Below are 17,780 nucleotides of genomic sequence, written 5' to 3' on the forward strand. Positions count from 1 at the left end.
TTCGAAGTATCACGAGATAGGTGGCTCCTCCCCTGGACTACAGTGCGCATGGGCATCGCCTCCATCCCCAGATTGTTTTTTTCCGCCATCGGGTTCGGATGTGTTTTCGGTTCCCTCTATCGGAACCGATAGTTGTTCGACTTTTACTCGAGGCCAAAAGGTCTTTAGGCTGGGCGTCGGTATAGTTGCGTTCGGGTTTCTTACTGACTCTCAGCTCCGATCTCCTACAACCCTTCCACGTGCTTTCGACGCGGACGGGCCTACACTACACCCTTTGCTATGGAGCGGACTCCATTCAAGAAGTGTCCGCTGTGTCACTCTAAATACTCGCACCTCGACGTGCACCCCGTGTGCAATACATGCTTGTCACCGGATCACCGTGAAGACACCTGCATGGCGTGTTCCAAATTTAGGAGTAAGAAGACTCTGAAGATTCGCCGGGCTAATCGGCTCCAGGCTCAATTGTCGGCTTCGGCGCCCCCGCCTGATGACATCTTTCAGGAATCTGTCGAGGAAGCGGACGACGTACATGGATCGGACTCTGGCCCCGCGTCTGAGGAAGAGACCTATGACGCGGATGAGGAGGCCTACGACGAAGTCTCCGGTGAGGTAGGGGACGACGAACTGATTTGTGCCACGATGGGTGATAGCTCGGAGGAAGAGCATCCCCAACCAGACTCCGGGGTTACTCCCCGTCATACGGCCCAGGTCGAGGGATCGCCTTCGGGCCTTACCCAAGATCTAACTTTAAGTCCTACGTCCCCGCCCCCGGGCCCGGTCACGGACATTTCTGCCAAGAAACCGAAAGTGAAGCCAACTGGTCTCGCCCCTTCGGATGTGAAACCGAAACCGAAAGTGGCGCTAGTGAAGAAGGTTCTGGAGGCGTCAACTTCCACGAAACCCAAAATGGCCGACTTGAAGAGCCACGCCAAGATGGCCGACCACAAGAGCCGCGCCAAAATGGCCGACCCGAAGCCTTTGGGGTCGGCGCCGAAGGTGAAGGCACCCGACGCGGCTGGGTCGGCACCGAAATGGGTCGCGGACCCGAAGACGGCTTCGAAGAAGCGTCACGCCGACGGTGCGCCAGGCCATGGGGCGTCGGCACCGAAGAAGAGGCCTACCGACGACCGGGCTCTCGGAGACGAAGAGTCGCTCGAGACGGTTCAGCCCTCGGCATCCCTTACAAAGAAGGTGGGAGAATACTTAAGGCGGATCCAACAGTCTACTGTGGTTCCCAGCCAGGACACTGTAGTGCCTAAGCCCACGCCGAAGCCTGCCAAGGAACAAACGCCCATTCGTTTTACCCTTCCTCCCAAGTCGGCGCCGAAGGCTTTCGCGCCTAAGCAGAGCGGACACTCTCAAGAAGTGTTGACGCCGAAGGCTGCATTGGTGGTATCGAAGCTTCGGCTCCAACCGCTGGCGGTGGAGGAACGTCGTGAGGTGATCATCGACGCCAACACCGGGAAATTATCGCTCCTCAAGCGAAAGATTACATCGGAGCCGGCCTTGGAACCTTTTAGGATTCCACTCAAGAACAAGAGAGACTCTTCGGCTCTGATGGAACCTCTGTCTCCACAGGCCCCGGAACACTCGCCGGCACACTCCCCCGTGCCTGAGGTGGACGAGGAAGAGGATGAGTACAACTATCCTGCGTACTCGGATCCGGAAGAGGAGCATGTGCCCTGGACAGCAGGAGGCGACGCAGACGACCCGCAGTCGGGCCAGGACACTCAACTTTTCGCCGCGAAGACGTCCCCGACGGAGGACTCGGCGGCATTCAATGCATTAATAGAGAGAGCTGCAGCGAACCATGACGTCGAACTGCACTCCGACCCCGTGGATGCCGATTTCTTGGTCGACACCTTCTCGGTAGCCGAAAAACAAGTCAAGACACTGCCGATGCTTAAAGGGGTGCTGAAGCATGCACAGGAGGTGTTCAAGGAACCCACCCGGGCGCGGGTGGTCAACCCTCGCATCGACAGGAAGTATAAGGCGGCGCCCACGGACCCCACGTACATTAAGGGACATTTGCCATTGGACTCCCTGGTGGTGTCCAACGCTCGAAAAAGGGCGAATTCGCAGACTACTGGTGATGCTCCTCCCCCAGATAAGGAATCCAAAATATTTGAAGCATCAGGCAAACGCATTGCTGCGCAGGCAGCAAACATATGGAGAATCTCTAACACCCAAGCCCTGCTTGCACGTTATGATAGGGCCCATTACGACACATTAGAGGCCATCCTGCAACACTTGCCTGACCAATACAAGGAGGCGGGGGAGATGCTCATTCAGGAGGGTAAACTTATAACAAATGCATCCATCAAATGTGCCCTTGACGTGGCAGACACTGCCTCCAGGGCTATCAATACTAGCGTTTTACTTAGACGCCATGCCTGGCTTCGAATTTCTGGGTTCAAACCCGACATACAAACCACTATATTGGGTCAAACAGTGAATCCTGACCATCTGTTCGGCCCTGAGGTGGATGCCTCCCTAGAAAAGATGAAGAAAGATACCGAAACTGCCAAGTCTATGGGGGCTTTGCAAAGCCAGCAGTTTCGGGGGAGTTCTTTTCGCCGCTCCAATTCAAGAGGCACCTCAAGGGGCCAGGCATCCCAGTCAACGCAATACTACAAGGGTAACACCCAGTCCTCGTATAACAACAACAAGGGCAGGGGTGGCTACAGAGGCAATAATATCAAAGGCAGGGGACGTGGAAACAATGCCTCCAGGTCCACCGCCTCCAACAAGCAGTGACGTCTTGTCACTCCCCCCCGATCACACGACACCTGTCGGGGGGAGACTCCAGCAGTTCCTGCCGGCGTGGAGGTCCATCACCACGGACAGGTGGGTGAGGTCTATTATCCAGTGCGGGTACTGTCTAGAACTTACGTCCATTCCACCGGACATACCGCCAAGAGGCCGTGCTATGTCCGACGAGCATTTGACCTTGTTGCAGCAAGAAGTACTGGTCATGCTGCAAAAAGGGGCAATAGAGCTCGTTCCATTGCAAGAACGGGGAACAGGAGTTTACTCCCTGTATTTTCTACTCCCCAAAAAGGACGGATCACTCAGGCCGATCCTGGACCTCAGGCCCCTGAACTGGTACATCAACTCGGAGCACTTCCATATGCTCACATTGCAGCAGGTGCTTCCCCTGCTTCAGCAAGGGGACTTCCTAGCAACGCTGGATCTGAAGGATGCCTATTTCCATATTCCCCTGCATCCTTCACACAGAAAGTATCTCAGATTCAAGATCTTAGACCAGCATTACCAGTTCAGAGTCCTGCCGTTCGGGGTCACCACGGCACCGAGAGTATTTACAAAGTGCCTAGCGACTGTGGCGGCGCATCTCCGTCGCCAGCACATCCATGTCTTTCCGTATCTAGACGACTGGCTTATTCAGGCAAAGACGGAGCAGCAGTGCGTGGACCACGTGTCACGCACCATTCATCTCCTGCACGATCTGGGATTCTCTCTGAACTACCCAAAGTCCCATCTCCAGCCCGCCCACGTGCGACAGTATCTGGGCGCGACGATCGATACTCTGGCAGCCACTGCGCAGCCGAATTCAGTGAGAATCGCCAGTATCCAGGCGCTGATCCAACGGTTCAGACCCCAGCACTCGCTTCCGGCGAAGGTGTTCATGCAGTTGATAGGCATGATGGCCTCCTGCATCTCCATTGTCCCGCACGCGAGACTACATATGCGTCCGCTTCAGGAGTGCCTAGCACGTCAGTGGACTCAGGCTCATGGGCAACTAACAGACCTAGTGTTGGTGAGCGGTCGGGCATACAACTCTCTGCATTGGTGGAATCCACAAAACCTTTGCAAGGGCCGACCATTCCAAGAGCCTGTCCCACAGATCATCCTGACAACGGACGCCTCTCTCCAGGGATGGGGAGCGCATGTACTCCACTACACTGTGCAGGGACTATGGACACTTCAGCAAAGGAAGATGCACATCAATGTGTTGGAACTGATGGCAATCTTCATGGCCTTAAAGGCGTTCAAAGTACATCTGTGCAACAAGGTCGTGTTGATCCGGACGGACAACATGACGGCCATGTACTACATCCAGAAGCAGGGAGGCACACACTCTCCACAGCTGTCTCATCTGGCTCAGAGCATGTGGAAGTGGGCCATTCAGAGGAACATCTTTCTCATGGCAGAACATCTCCCAGGCAAGGACAATCAAATGGCGGATCTGCTCAGCAGACACAGCCATCAGATGCACGAGTGGGAGTTACATCCATCAGTACTCCAACCGTACTTCCAAAGGTGGGGTCATCCAGAGATAGACCTGTTCGCCACAAAGGAGAACGCAAAATGCCAAAGCTTCGCCGCCAGATTCCCACACCCCCAATCACAGGGCAATGCGATGTGGATGAACTGGTCAGGCAGATTTGCGTACGCTTTTCCCCCAGCACCTCAGATACCGCTGGTGGCACGCAAGCTCAGGCAACACTCGATGACGCTCATCCTGGTTGCTCCAACGTGGGCTCGCCAACCGTGGTACACCACGTTTCTGGAACTCTCCGTGGTACCGCATCAAAGGCTTCATCTCACTCCCAGCCTTCTGACGCAGAGCCATGGCGACATTCAGCACCCAGATCCGCAACAGCTCAACCTGGCGATCTGGCTCCTGAAGTCCTAGAGTTTGGCTACCTTAATCTTCCTCCCGATTGCATGGACATTATTCGGGAGGCAAGAAAGCCCACTACTAGAGCTTGTTATGCGGCTAAATGGAAGAGGTTTGTCGTCTACTGCGTGGAGCACAGCATTGACCCGCTAGACGCTTCCATTCAAAACATCATATGCTACCTCTTTCACCTGTATCGTTGTAATCTAGCTTACTCTTCCATCCGCATTCACCTGTCGGCTATGGCAGCATACCTCCAGAATAGGCAGCACCTGTCACTCTTCAAGGTCCCTGCTATCAAGGCTTTTCTGGAAGGACTCAAAAGAGTCATTCCACCAAGGACTCCACCAGCTCCGGAATGGAACCTCAATGTGGTTCTTACAAGGCTGATGGGTCCTCCCTTTGAGCCACTACACTCTTGCGAGCTGCAATTTTTAACCTGGAAGGTTGCGTTCCTAGTAGCAATCACATCGCTACGGAGGGTCAGCGAACTGCAGGCGCTCACCATCCAAGAACCTTTCTTCCAGGTACATGCTAACAGGGTGGTGCTCCGCACTAACCCTAAGTTCTTACCAAAGGTGGTCTCACACTTTCACATAAACCAAACCATTGAATTGCCGGTGTTTTTCCAAAACCCAGAGACGCTGGCGGAGCGGATGCTCCACACCCTTGATGTAAAAAGGGCTTTGATGTATTATGTGGACAGGACAAAAGATTTCCGCAAAACCCAACAACTTTTTGTTGCTTTTGCCACACAACACAAGGGAAATGCGATCTCCAAAGCAGGAATAGCTAGATGGATAGTAAAGTGCATTCAGATCTGCTACGCTAAAGCAAAGCGCACTCTCACTATACCACCGAGGGCCCACTCCACTAGGAAGTTGGGGGCCTCTATGGCTTTCTTAGGTAACATTCCCTTAGAAGACATCTGTAGAGCAGCCACATGGTCTACCACTCATACTTTCACTAAGCACTACTGTGTAGACGTGCATTCAAAACAACAGGCAGCTGTTGGTCAGGCTGTTCTAAAAACACTTTTTCAGACTGCTGCAGCTGGCACGGGCGGCCGCCGCTAATGGAGGGACTGCTATGTATTCTATGCACAGATATGAATTCAGCAGCCCACATGCCTCGAACTGCAAATGCTACTTACCAGTATGCATCTGTTCTTGGCATGTAGGGCTGCTGACATTCATATCGCCCACCCTCCTCCCCGGCGCCTGTAGCAGCTGCAGTATGTATTCATATACACATATATGCTCATAGCATGGTCATCACTCACTTCTCACTCCGTCTCTGCCAATGGCTAAAAACAATCTGGGGATGGAGGCGATGCCCATGCGCACTGTAGTCCAGGGGAGGAGCCACCTATCTCGTGATACTTCGAAGACTCTTCCAGGACAACAATGTGCAATCATCCGGACCCAACACTAGGTGGCGGACTATGCACAGATATGAATGTCAGCAGCCCTACATGCCAAGAACAGATGCATACTGGTAAGTAGCATTTGCATTGCACAACGCCACTGCCTGGCCCCAGGTGACCCCATTTTCCTCTCCCAACTCCGCACACCTGCTAGGGAATCCAAGAAGCTGGACCACCTTGGGAAGAAAACGTTTTCTTCCTCCAGCTTAGGACTGCGGTCGGTAAACACTGCATGTCTCTTGGTCCGTTACTCCCACTCTGTGTGGGACACAGTCGTGCATGTGCCTCTGGAGGAGACCCAGGTCGAACTCTCTCCTGCAGTTCCTGAAGCGAAAGACGCAGGGAAGTTTGCCATACATTATGGGCTTGACACCGCTGACTCGCTGGGCAGGACGATTTCAGTGTCAGTATCCCTGAGACTCTATGCCTGGCTGAGGTCCACTGGGTTTTTGGGTGATGTCCAACTATTCGTTTGGACATGCCCTTTGATGGCCGACGCTTGTTTGGCGACAAAACACACAACGCCCTTGAGCGCTTTAAGGACTCTAGGGCAATAGTCTGGTCCTTGGGCCTCGCTTCTACCTCTCGCCCGGGTAGTCTGCTTTTTACCCCTTTCATGGTTACGCAAGAGGTGCCTCGCAATGTTCCGTCCAGAGCCACAGGCCTGCGCAAGCTGTCCAACCTCTGCGCGGCCGGGGATGTGGGACCCACCGTCGTGAGTCTGGGAGTCAGTGGATGGGCCAGTCCACCAGAGCACCCTCTTCAGCAGCCTCCAAACCCTCCTAGTCCGACTGTTCAGGGCCACCTTTCGCCATAACCTCCCCCACTGGCTAAACATCATGTCAGGTAGGTGGATTTGGCAGCTATTCCGAAGGGGGTACTCCTTTCCCTTCTAGACTGCCCCTCCATCCAGGCCACCTAATTCCATCGCATGTCGGAGGATCACTTGGTCTTTTTCCAACAGGAAGATACGGCTCTCTTAGCCAAGGGAGCCATCCAGCGAGTTCCTGCTCCAGAAGTAGGTCATGGTTGTTATTCCCACTACTTTCTGGTACACAAGAAGGACAAGGGCCTGTGTCCTATCTTGGATCTGAGGAACGTCAACCGCTTCCTTCCGAAGGAGAAGTTCAAAAAGTTGACACTGGCTCAAGTCCTGTCTCCCCTCAAACCTGCAGAGTAAATGGTAGCGTTGGACTGGCAGGATGCTTATTTTCACATCCCCGTCTTGCCGGGCCATCGGCGTTACCTACATTTCATGGTAGGCGAAGAGCACTTTCACTTTCAGTTAACCGCGCCACAGGCGACAAGCACTTTCACTTTCAGTTTACTGTGCCGCCCTTTGGCCTTACCAGCTCCCCTCAGGTGTTCACAAAGGTTATGGTGGTGGTCGCAGCTCATCTGCGCAGATCAGGGGTTCCAGCCTTCCCCTATATCGACGACTGGCTTTCGTCTCCCATCTCTAGACTACAGCTGACCTCCTGCATTCGCTGGGGTTCACCATCAATGTGCCGAAGTAAGACCTGATTCCCTCTCAGAAACTCCTTTTCATCGGATCGGTTCTGGACACAGCTCAATTTTGGGCTAATCCTCCCGAGCAGCGAGGCCTGGATATTTGAGCTATGGTTCCGATTATTCAGCCTCTATCCTGGGTTTCGATCAGACTGACCCTGAGGCTGCTGGGCTTGATGGCCTCCTGCATCCTGTTGGTGGACTATGCCAGGTGGCATATGCCGGCTCTGCAGTGGGACCTGAAGTTCTAGTGGGCACAGTATCAGGGTAATATTTCATATTGCGTCCAGATCTCAAAGGGCACTGCACACCAATTGCAGTGGTGGCTAACGAACCAGGACTGGGTCAATGGCAGGTCCCTCTCCCTTCCTAAGCCAGAGTTCACAGTGGTGACGGATGCCTCACTTCTGGAATGGGGCAGCCACATGGTCGAGGCAGAGGTCAGAGGCCGGGCGATCCGTCTTGCACTGAAGGCATTCCTTCCTTATGTTAAAGAGAGGGTAATGCAGGTGTTCACCGACAACACCACCACCATGTGGTACTGCAACAAACAGGGCGTGGTTGAATCGTATGTCAAGAGGCTCGCCGTCTCTGGATATGGCTAGAACATCAGGGCATATCCCTGGTGGTTCAACACCTTGCAGGTTCCCTGAATGCCAGGGTGGAAAAACTCAGCCGCAGGTGCATGATGGATCACCAATGGCGTCTTAACTCGGAAGTGGTGCAAGATCTCTTTCAGCAGTGGGGGGAGCCTTTGTTAGATCTATTCGCCACTGAATACAACCCGCAATGTCAGCAGTTCTGTGTGTTGGAATTTCCAAGGCGCCACTCGCTAGGCGACACTTTGCTGCGAGTGGAGTTGGGGTCTTCGATACGCCTTTCCGCCTGTACCACTTCTGCCCAGAGTGTTGAAGAAGATCAAGCTTGATTGGGCCCAAGTAATTCTTGTGGCCCCGGGCTTGACACCAAGAGTCTGGTATCCCGTGGTTCTGCACATGGCCATCGATCCTTCAATCAGACTGCCTCTTCGGGAGGGATCTTCTGTCGCTACAGTAGAGGACGGTCCTTCACCTGAACCTGTCCAGCCTCCACCTCTTTGCGTGGAGATTGAGTGGTGACAGTTGACAGCTTTCGACCTTCTCCCAAAGTCTGTAACGTTATATTGGCAGCCAGGCGTCCCTCCACCAAAATGGTATACGCCTGTAGATGGAACAAATTTGTGGCATGGTGCACAGCAAAGGCTGTGGATCCCCTTTCTACCCCCCTTTCAGAGGTTCTCTTCTTCATTCTTTCTTAGGCCCAGCAGGGCTGTGCTCTGGGCACTTTAAAAGGCTATCTTTTGGCCATTTCGGCCTTGCTTCGGCTTCCTGATCAGCCTGCTCTTTTCAAGTCCCCTATTGTAAATCGCTTCCTTAAGGGGATTACTCACTTGTTTCCTCCCTTTCTTTTTTTAATGCCCAGTGGGACTTGAACCTGGTTCTGACCTCCCTTATGTGCGCTCCTTTTGAGCTGCTACATAAGTGTCCCCTCAGACTTTTGACACTTAAAACTTTTTGGCTGCCCTCACGTCTGCTTCGAGGGTGAGTGAGCTTCAGGCTCTTTCTTCAAAACCGATTTTGGAAAAGGGGGTGGTGATGGACAGAGTTTCTGAATGATGCAGAATACTCTTACCCAGTCCAAAGATCAGGGCTTGATCCATCACCGTTTTTAGCTCACTGCACCATCCCAGCTCAGAACTTGGCTATATGCAAATTAGTCTGACCCTGGCCCAGTGCATCATGGGAACAGGGCAGACCAAACTACCAAGCCAATTCTTATACTGGGAAGGAAACAAGCTACCGGGGACCGGTTTCTGGCATTTCAGCCGTCTTCGGCCCGGCTTGCTTGAATCCTGATGGTGCAATGAGCAAGGGACTCACATCTGAGTATACCCTTCCACGCTTATGGTGGACAAAAATGATTCAGAAAAGGGGGTGGTGATGAACAGAGTGTCTGAATTAAGCAGACCACTCTTACCCAGTCCAAAGATCAGGGCTTGATCCATCACCGTTTTTTAGCTCACTGCACCATCCCAGCTCAGAACTTGGCTATATGCAAATTAGTCTGACCCTGGCCCAGTGCATCATGGGAACAGGGCAGACCAAACTACCAAGCCAATTCTTATACTGGGAAGGAAACAAGCTACCGGGGACCGGTTTCTGGCATTTCAGCCGTCTTCGGCCCGGCTTGCTTGAATCCTGATGGTGCAATGAGCAAGGGACTCACATCTGAGTATACCCTTCCACGCTTATGGTGGACAAAAATGATTCAGAAAAGGGGGTGGTGATGAACAGAGTGTCTGAATTAAGCAGACCACTCTTACCCAGTCCAAAGATCAGGGCTTGATCCATCACCGTTTTTTAGCTCACTGCACCATCCCAGCTCAGAACTTGGCTATATGCAAATTAGTCTGACCCTGGCCCAGTGCATCATGGGAACAGGGCAGACCAAACTACCAAGCCAATTCTTATACTGGGAAGGAAACAAGCTACTCACTGCACCATCCCAGCTCAGAGATAAATAATGGTGATGGATCAAGCCCTGATCTTTGGACTGGGTAAGAGTGGTCTGCTTAATTCAGACACTCTGTTCATCACCACCCCCTTTTCTGAATCGTTTTTGGCCACTATAAGTGTGGCAGGGTATACTCAGACATGAGTCCCTTTCTCACTGCACCATCGGGATTCAAGCAAGCCGGGCCGAAGACGGCTGAAATGCCAGAAACCGGTCCCCGGTAGCTTGTCTCCTTTCTGGTGAAGAATTGCCTTGGTAGTTTAGTCTGCCCTGTTCCCATGATGCACTGGGCCAGGGACAGACTGATTTGCATATAGCCAGGTTCTGAGCTGGGATGGTGCAGTGAGATAAATAATGGTGATGATCAAGCCCTGATCTTTGGACTGGGTAAGAGTGGTCTGCTTAATTCAGACACTCTGTTCATCACCACCCCCTTTTCTGAATCGTATTCGGCCTTACTAGCACCCCTTGGTTTACGAAAGGGATAACGGACGTTGCAGCTCATCTGCGGAGGTCACAGGTTCTAATTTTTCCCAATCTTAGTGATTGGCTGTTGAAGGGGTGCTCGCCACAGGCAGTCATTTCCCCTCTCCAGACTATGGCGAACATTCTGCACTCTCTGGGATGGACCATCAACGTGCTGAGGTCACACCTGACTCCCTCCAGACAGTCTTTCATTGAAGCTGTTCTGGACACAGTGTAGTTTGAGGCCTCTCCTCCAGAGTGGCGTGTCCAGGATTTTAAGGCTAGAATACTGATGTTTCAGCCTCTATCATAGATTTCGGAGAGAAATGACCCTGAGCTGGTTGGGCTTCATGGTCTACTGCATCTTGCTTGTAACCCATGCCCATTGGCATGTGCGGGTTCTGCAGTGGGACATGAAGTCCCAATGGGTGCTGCATCTTGGGAATCTCTCCGACATGGTCCAGATCTCGGAGGGAACTGCTATGCAGAAGTCATCCTTTTTGCCCTGATCACACCGATTTTTTTTTTTGCATGGTACTGGTGGTAACTGACTCTGACTGCTCCCTAGGCTCTGTGTACCAGGCGCAGGCCCAGTGCTCCTATTATAAGGTTATTCAAATTAGGTGTGATTATAATTGGAACTGACAGCCTAGCTGTAAGTTCCTAGCATATAAAAGGTAATGTTAGTTTAGAGGCCCAGTAGACTTAATGCAGGCTCTGGTGCCTGCTGTCATTTTAAAGGCAAAACCAAAGGGGATGATGGACGGAGTGTTCAACATTGCAAGCACTCAGCCCCAGTCAACTGATCTGGGTTTAATCCATTATCATTCTTTAGCTCACTCCGCCACCCCAGTTCAGACATGCCCATATGCAAATTAGTCTGACCCTGTGCCTCATGGGAACAGTCCAGCCCAAACTGCCAAGCCATTTCTTCCCTGGACCGGAAACAAGCATCTGGGAGCAGTTTCTGGCTAATCAGCCGTCATGAGCCAGGCTAGCTTGAATCCAGTGGCAAAGTGAGCAAGGGACCCACGTCTGGGCATACCCTGCCAACTTAGGGCAAACAAAGCAAAACCAAAGGGGGTGATGGACGGAGTGTTGAATATTGCAAGCACTCACCCCCAGTAAACTGATCTGGGTTTCATCCATCATCATTCTTTAGCTCACTCCGCCACCCCAGTACAGACATGGCCATATGCAAATCAGTCTGACCCTGCGCCTCAGACTGATTTGCATATGACTGGGTTTAAAGTGAAATGGCATGGTGAGCAAAAAAACAATTGATTTGGGCCCAGATCTCTGTTCTGAGGTGAATGTATGACATTGTTCTGCATTCTGTCTATCAACTGTTGCTTTTGCATTTGTCACCCTGAGTAGGATGGGCATGCCCAGACGTGGGTCCTGTGCTCTCCTTGCCACTAGAATCAAGCTATCCTGGTAGAAGAGGGATGAAACCCCGAAACTGGTCCTAGGATGCTTGTTTCTAGTCCAGGGAGGACCTGGCTTGGCAGTTCGAGCTGGACTGTTCCCATGAGGCACAGGGTCAAGACTGATTTGGATATGACTGGGTTTAAACTGGAATGGCATGGTTTGCAAAACAACGATGGAATTAGGCCCAGATCTCTGTACTGGGGTGAATGTATGACATTGTTCTCTATTCTGTCCATCAACTGTTGGTTTTGTCATTTTAAAGGCAGCACTGCCTTTCAGGCTGCCTTTACCTTAAATGTATATGCAAATTGTATTTAAAAGTGCTTCCAAAGTCTCCGCCTACCTTATTTTTACATATAAGTCATACCTAAGGCCTCCCCTGGAAGCCCCAGGGGTTGGGTGCCTTGTGACAACTATAGGCAGGGACATATTAAATATGTTGTATAAGCGCTGATGATGGAAACCCTGCCTCTTCCTTTTTTCGTCATTGTATAGAAGGGCTCTATAGGCTAACATTGAAATATTGTATTTAAGTATAAATATTGAAAGGAATCACTTTAAAATATACTTCACTGTATCTAATTAATAGTTAAGATAAATCCTACAACGTGTTACTGTTAGATTTGTAATAACTATTACATAAAACAAGGTATTAAACTTTCTTTTCTGTGAGCCACAATCCAGCTTTCCTGCTGCCCTCTCCTGATTGGCCAGCCTTTCCCAGGTTGAGCCAGAGCTGCTTGTTGATCTGTGAAGTGTCCTGTTAGAATGGACAGTGAATTACCTGTAGGTGGAGGACTTGAGCTGCAGAAGCCAAAAGGTAGTAAGACGGTGGAGTAACCAAACTTGTTTTTATATGGAGAATGACAATTTGGGATTAGCACAGACTGGTTTCACATCCTCCATCCTCAGCCAAACAGAAGCCTCAGTAATTAGACCAGTCAGGTGGTTGGAAGGGTGTTTTAGTGAAACTTAGCCATACCAGTGGGTTGGCTTAGCAAGATCTAACCCCAAAGGAGCACCTTTCTTCATGTTGGAGTTTGAGGTAATGGTACATTCTGGGACAAGAATATGCTATACTTTGGAGGAAGTGGTCATACACATGGGTGGCACCCTGCATCTGTTGGTCAGGAGTGCCCTCCTGCTTGATGCCTAGAAAATGTGAATAAATATGGGAGAGGTGCATTACAACTCAGAATTTGCTGCCTGAAAATAAAAGGAAAAGGACTGCCCCGCTGGAATCTGAATCTGCACCCAAAGGACTGCACCTGCTGCTCAATTTGGTACTAAAGCCTCACAGATTTTGCCGTGCTTCAAGAAGGATTAAGGCGTGGACTCCCTGCAAGCTCCAGGATAACAGAGCCCACCTGCATCATATCCAACAAGAGCCCCCATCCTGGAGTGCTTCTAGTCAACTTTTAAGGATTTGACCAGGTGCATTATGGGAATTGTATTCAAGACATCCCACGAACCAACCAGGAATTTTCAGACCCTTGGATTTGTTTTCTGGATACTTTGAACCCTCAAGGAGACCTTCTGGAAGAAGTTTCATACGTTTGTAGAAGTTTGGATCAACATTTGGAAAAAACTCCACCAGGTAACCAACTCAACGTCAAAATGGCTAACTCCACCCTCGACTCAGATGTCCGGTTTGTCTCGCTGAAAGCTACAGAGCTCCAGACTTCAAGGATTTGACTGAGGACCCGCGGAGAAGCAATTCGACCATGTTGCATTGAAATCGACCTGCTGGATGGGACCGCTCGATGTCAAGAGAAAAATCCTCCAGAAAAGTTTCTAAGTCCGAAGGTAAAATTTTGACCGAAGCCTCTCGCTGAGTGTATTCGTCCAGGACCCCTTCGCAGTTGGCCTCAAACTTTGACTTCGTCCTGGTCAATCATGACCAGATATTCCAAAGTGGCGCTATAAGTTTTTAAGCACCAGAAATTGTTTACTCTTTACAATTTCATATCTCTGGTTTCTTACATTGGATCTTTGTCATTGGGGTGTCTATTTGTTCAAAATAATATAATCTATTTTTATAAATTAGAGTTGGATTTTTATTGTGTGCTTTCTTACTTATTTCATGTATTGGTGTTTCTAAATGCTGTACACACCTGTCTCCAAGATACACCTGCCTTCTCGTTGCCAGCTACCAAGGGTTGATCAAGGAAAAATTTATTGAGACCTTAACTAACCCTCATATTGTGTTGGTGGCCTCATTACTGGTACTTAGTCAATACTTATCACTACGAATAATCTACTTTCCAACAACTGCAAAATATCTGCAGTAATGTTTGACGAGCCATGATTGGGACAGTGGCAGAGGTCTCGCCCTTCCCAACCCAACTGACTGTAGTGACTCTTCTGGGATGGGTGCCTATCTTGGAGAGGTGGAGATTAGCGGACTCTGGTGTCAGGCAAAGTCCGGTCTCCACATCAACATAGTGTAGCTTGAGGCTATTCGCTTGGCATTGAAAGCCTTTTTTCCTTCGATCAAGGGATGGCTGGTGCAGGTGTTCTCAGACACCGCTATGGGGTACTGCAACAAACAAGGCAGGGTGGGGTTGTGGACACATGTCAAAAAGTCCTGCGTCTCTGGATATGACTGGAACGCTAGAGTATTTCCCTGATGCTTTAACGCCTGAGGGTCTCTTTGAACGCTGAGGAGGACAAACTCAGTCGAAGATGCCTGGCGGGGCCCAAAATGCATCTCCCTATAGAGGTGGTGCATGTTCCCTTTCAGCAGTGGGAGAAGCGTTCGTTAGATCTGTTCACCACTATTGAGAACGTGCAATGTCAGCAGTTTTGCACGCTGGAGTTTCAAAGGCGGCTCGTGCTCGGAGGCGCTTTTCCTCTCTAGTTGAGCTTTAGTCTCTTCTACAACTTTTGCCTATAGCACTCCTGCCCATAGATCTCAAGATCAGGAACGACCGAACCCAAGTTATTCTTTTGGTTCCAGATTGGGGACGGAGAGTCTGGTATCCCGAGCTTTTGAGCATGAGCATTGGACCCTCCATCAGGCTGCCTTTTTGAGAGGATCTTGTGTTGCAGCGTCAGGGGAGTCTTCTGCACCTCAACCTGCATACCCTTCACCTTCCTGCTTGGATATTGAGCGGCGACAGTTGACAGCTTTCAACCTTCATACCGAAGTCTGTGATGTTATTCTGGGAGCTAGGCGTCCCTCCACCAAGTTCTTATACACTTACCGTTTGGATAAGTTTGTGGCTTAGGGTAAGTCAAAAAACATTCCTCCTCTTTTTGCACCTCTTTCAAAGGTTCTCCTGTTTGCTCCCTCTTGGATCACGTGGATGTAGCACCAGTAATATACACAAATTTGATGTCCATACGGAAGCGAGGACAGGGGTAGGTCAATCACTTGTGTTGTTGCGGACACCAAATTTGTGTGTATTCCTGGTGTGATGTCCTCGTGATCCAAGAGGGGTCTGTCCATTAATTTGGAGAGTTAAAACTATTAAATCGGACACCATGCTAACCCGTGTGTATTTATACATCTTGGAAGATGAAAGTTAGCGCAACTTTTAGGATTCACAAGAAGAAAACGAGACATTGCAAGCTCCTCATTCTTTGTAGAAGATTAGGTACATTTTCGATAGGTCCTGACGAAATTTCATTAGATCTCTCCTCGATTACCAAAGGCATGAAACATGTTGACCAATAATCTAGACAAATATACCTGCGAGTCCATAGGTGACCGACACTTCTTGCACTCAAGAGACAGGGTTCATTATATCCTGGAGACTGTCAGTTTTTAATCTCAATATTGATCAAAGACACCCTATTAAATATAGAGACACACACGATCCATAGTTGATTTTCAGTCCACTTCTTCATAATTCCTAATCTTCTCAACCCCTGACCGGATACCTACACGCATCTCCATTCATTTCATTTGGTATTTCAAAAGATCTCCTGTAGTGTCCCCTCGAGGGGCTCATCGGCATTGCAGCACCAGCCCCACTTGGCATAGAACCCCAAGATGAAGCATGCCACTCTTCGGTGGATGAGGGCAATTTTTCTTAATAGCACGTGCTCCCAGTAACTCTATATGAGCTCCAAAGAGAGTTTTCTAGTCTTATCCACAGGACAGTATATTTCATTGAGTGTAATCCTTTCCATGTAGGTCAGAATATTGTAATTGTAATTCATATTTATATAGCGCATTATCACCAACGGTCTCTAAGCGCTTGCTTTGGGAACCTGGCCTGGTTTTTCCCTGTGAGATAACCCGTACTGGGCACCCCCAAGGTGAAAGCCAGGCATCCCGCCGCAGGGTGCCATAGTGGAGATTAAGCAAGCTATTGCCCGGAGTTGCAGAGTGTGAACCCGTGATTCGAGCAGGCACCGAAGCGAGAATTATCGAGTCCGTGGACATTTTGGGCTCAAGACCCTGCCGCGTTGGGAATTGAACCCTGGTCCCGGGTCTGACCTCTGCTTCATGGTCTGCCTGTTCTAACCATTGAGCCACACTTATCCAATATCACCCTACCTGCCTTCTTTGCCTCACCTCACCCTTCTAAAGATGAAAGACTTAACTACCTGCACCCAAAGAGTGCATCGGCATTTTACCTTGTCCACACAAATCTATTCTACGATAAGAAATCTATTGCTAAAAGTCTCTTATCAGATGAACAAGTTACTTACTTTCGGTAATGCCTTATCTGGTAGAGATTCTTTCTAGCAGCAGATTCTTTACCGGCCCTACCATCATTCCCGCTCTGTGAGCTGATTGCAATGCAAGGGATACCCTGGTCGGTGCCTTAGTATTTCGCACCAATGATCAGTATTTGTTGTGGCACCACACTCATAGCGTGGAAAGTCACAAAAGTAACTGACTTCAGCACACTGAGGTGGCACCTATATAGGTACAGCGCATGTAATATCTGGTGCATCTGCAAACGCGCAACCAAATGACACCACCTACCGGTGCACATGGGTGCTGCACAAAAATGTTAAGATCTAGTCTGACGCCTGAAGAGTATTCTAAGGTAAGAAATCTGTGGCTAGAAAGAGTCTCTGCCAGATAATGAGTTGCCAAAGTTAAGTGACTTGTTCTTCACAGCTGGTAATTCCATTCATATGCATGTCTTTACATACAAATTATTGTGTTGTGTGTTTTCCATTTTAATATTTATTAGAAGAGTGTCGCATATTTTACAAAAGTAAAATGTTAATCCATGTTTTTAAAGAAAATTCTTGGGTAGGTGTTACGTGTGAGGCGATAACATAGAGTGAATTTGTTTTCTCGTTTAGTTGGGCTCTCATACGGTTGGCAATGATAAAACTCGCTCTTGATAATGTGAAGAACTTCTTCCCTGTTGCTGGTCTTGAATTCTCTGGTAAGTACATGCTGTTTTTATTAACATTTGTCATTGAGATGTGATACATTTGTGTTTAGAGAAAGAATGTCAATTTAGAGAGGTAACTTGGGTTTCGCAAACATTTTAAGTTGACAGATACTCTTAACGCCTACTTGAATGGGGTAACTATACACTTCACTCAATTTAGCTAAAAACAGTTTGCTTTGTTCACATAACAATGGTAGAACTTCTGTTATGCTCCAAACATACTGCTTTGTGTTTATCTTCTAATGTATTAATATTCTCAGATTTCTGATTGCTTTAACTATTATAATATTAGGCATAGGGATATGTTATTCTAAAATGTGATATATTAAAAAAAACGAAATGAAGGATGGAGTACTTGTATTAAACACAGCCACTGGCAATTGCTCGG

The 17,780-nt window shown here is 49.5% G+C and overlaps 1 protein-coding gene across 2 annotated transcripts in view; it reads left to right on the forward strand.

Annotated features, from left to right (window-relative positions):
* The window catches only part of DMXL2 (Dmx like 2), a 2,078,996-nt gene that overhangs the window by 1,394,649 nt on the left and 666,567 nt on the right, over positions 1-17,780 (forward strand). For both annotated transcript variants that reach the window (XM_086958287.1, XM_086958289.1), the window contains exon 31: positions 17,298-17,383. In XM_086958287.1, coding sequence (XP_086814413.1) covers positions 17,298-17,383 — 86 coding nt within the window. The remainder of the gene's footprint in view (positions 1-17,297; positions 17,384-17,780) is intronic.

Source organism: Lissotriton vulgaris, chromosome 2_1, assembly GCF_964263255.1.
Source record: "Lissotriton vulgaris chromosome 2_1, aLisVul1.2, whole genome shotgun sequence".
Taxonomy (NCBI): Eukaryota; Metazoa; Chordata; class Amphibia; order Caudata; family Salamandridae; genus Lissotriton; species Lissotriton vulgaris.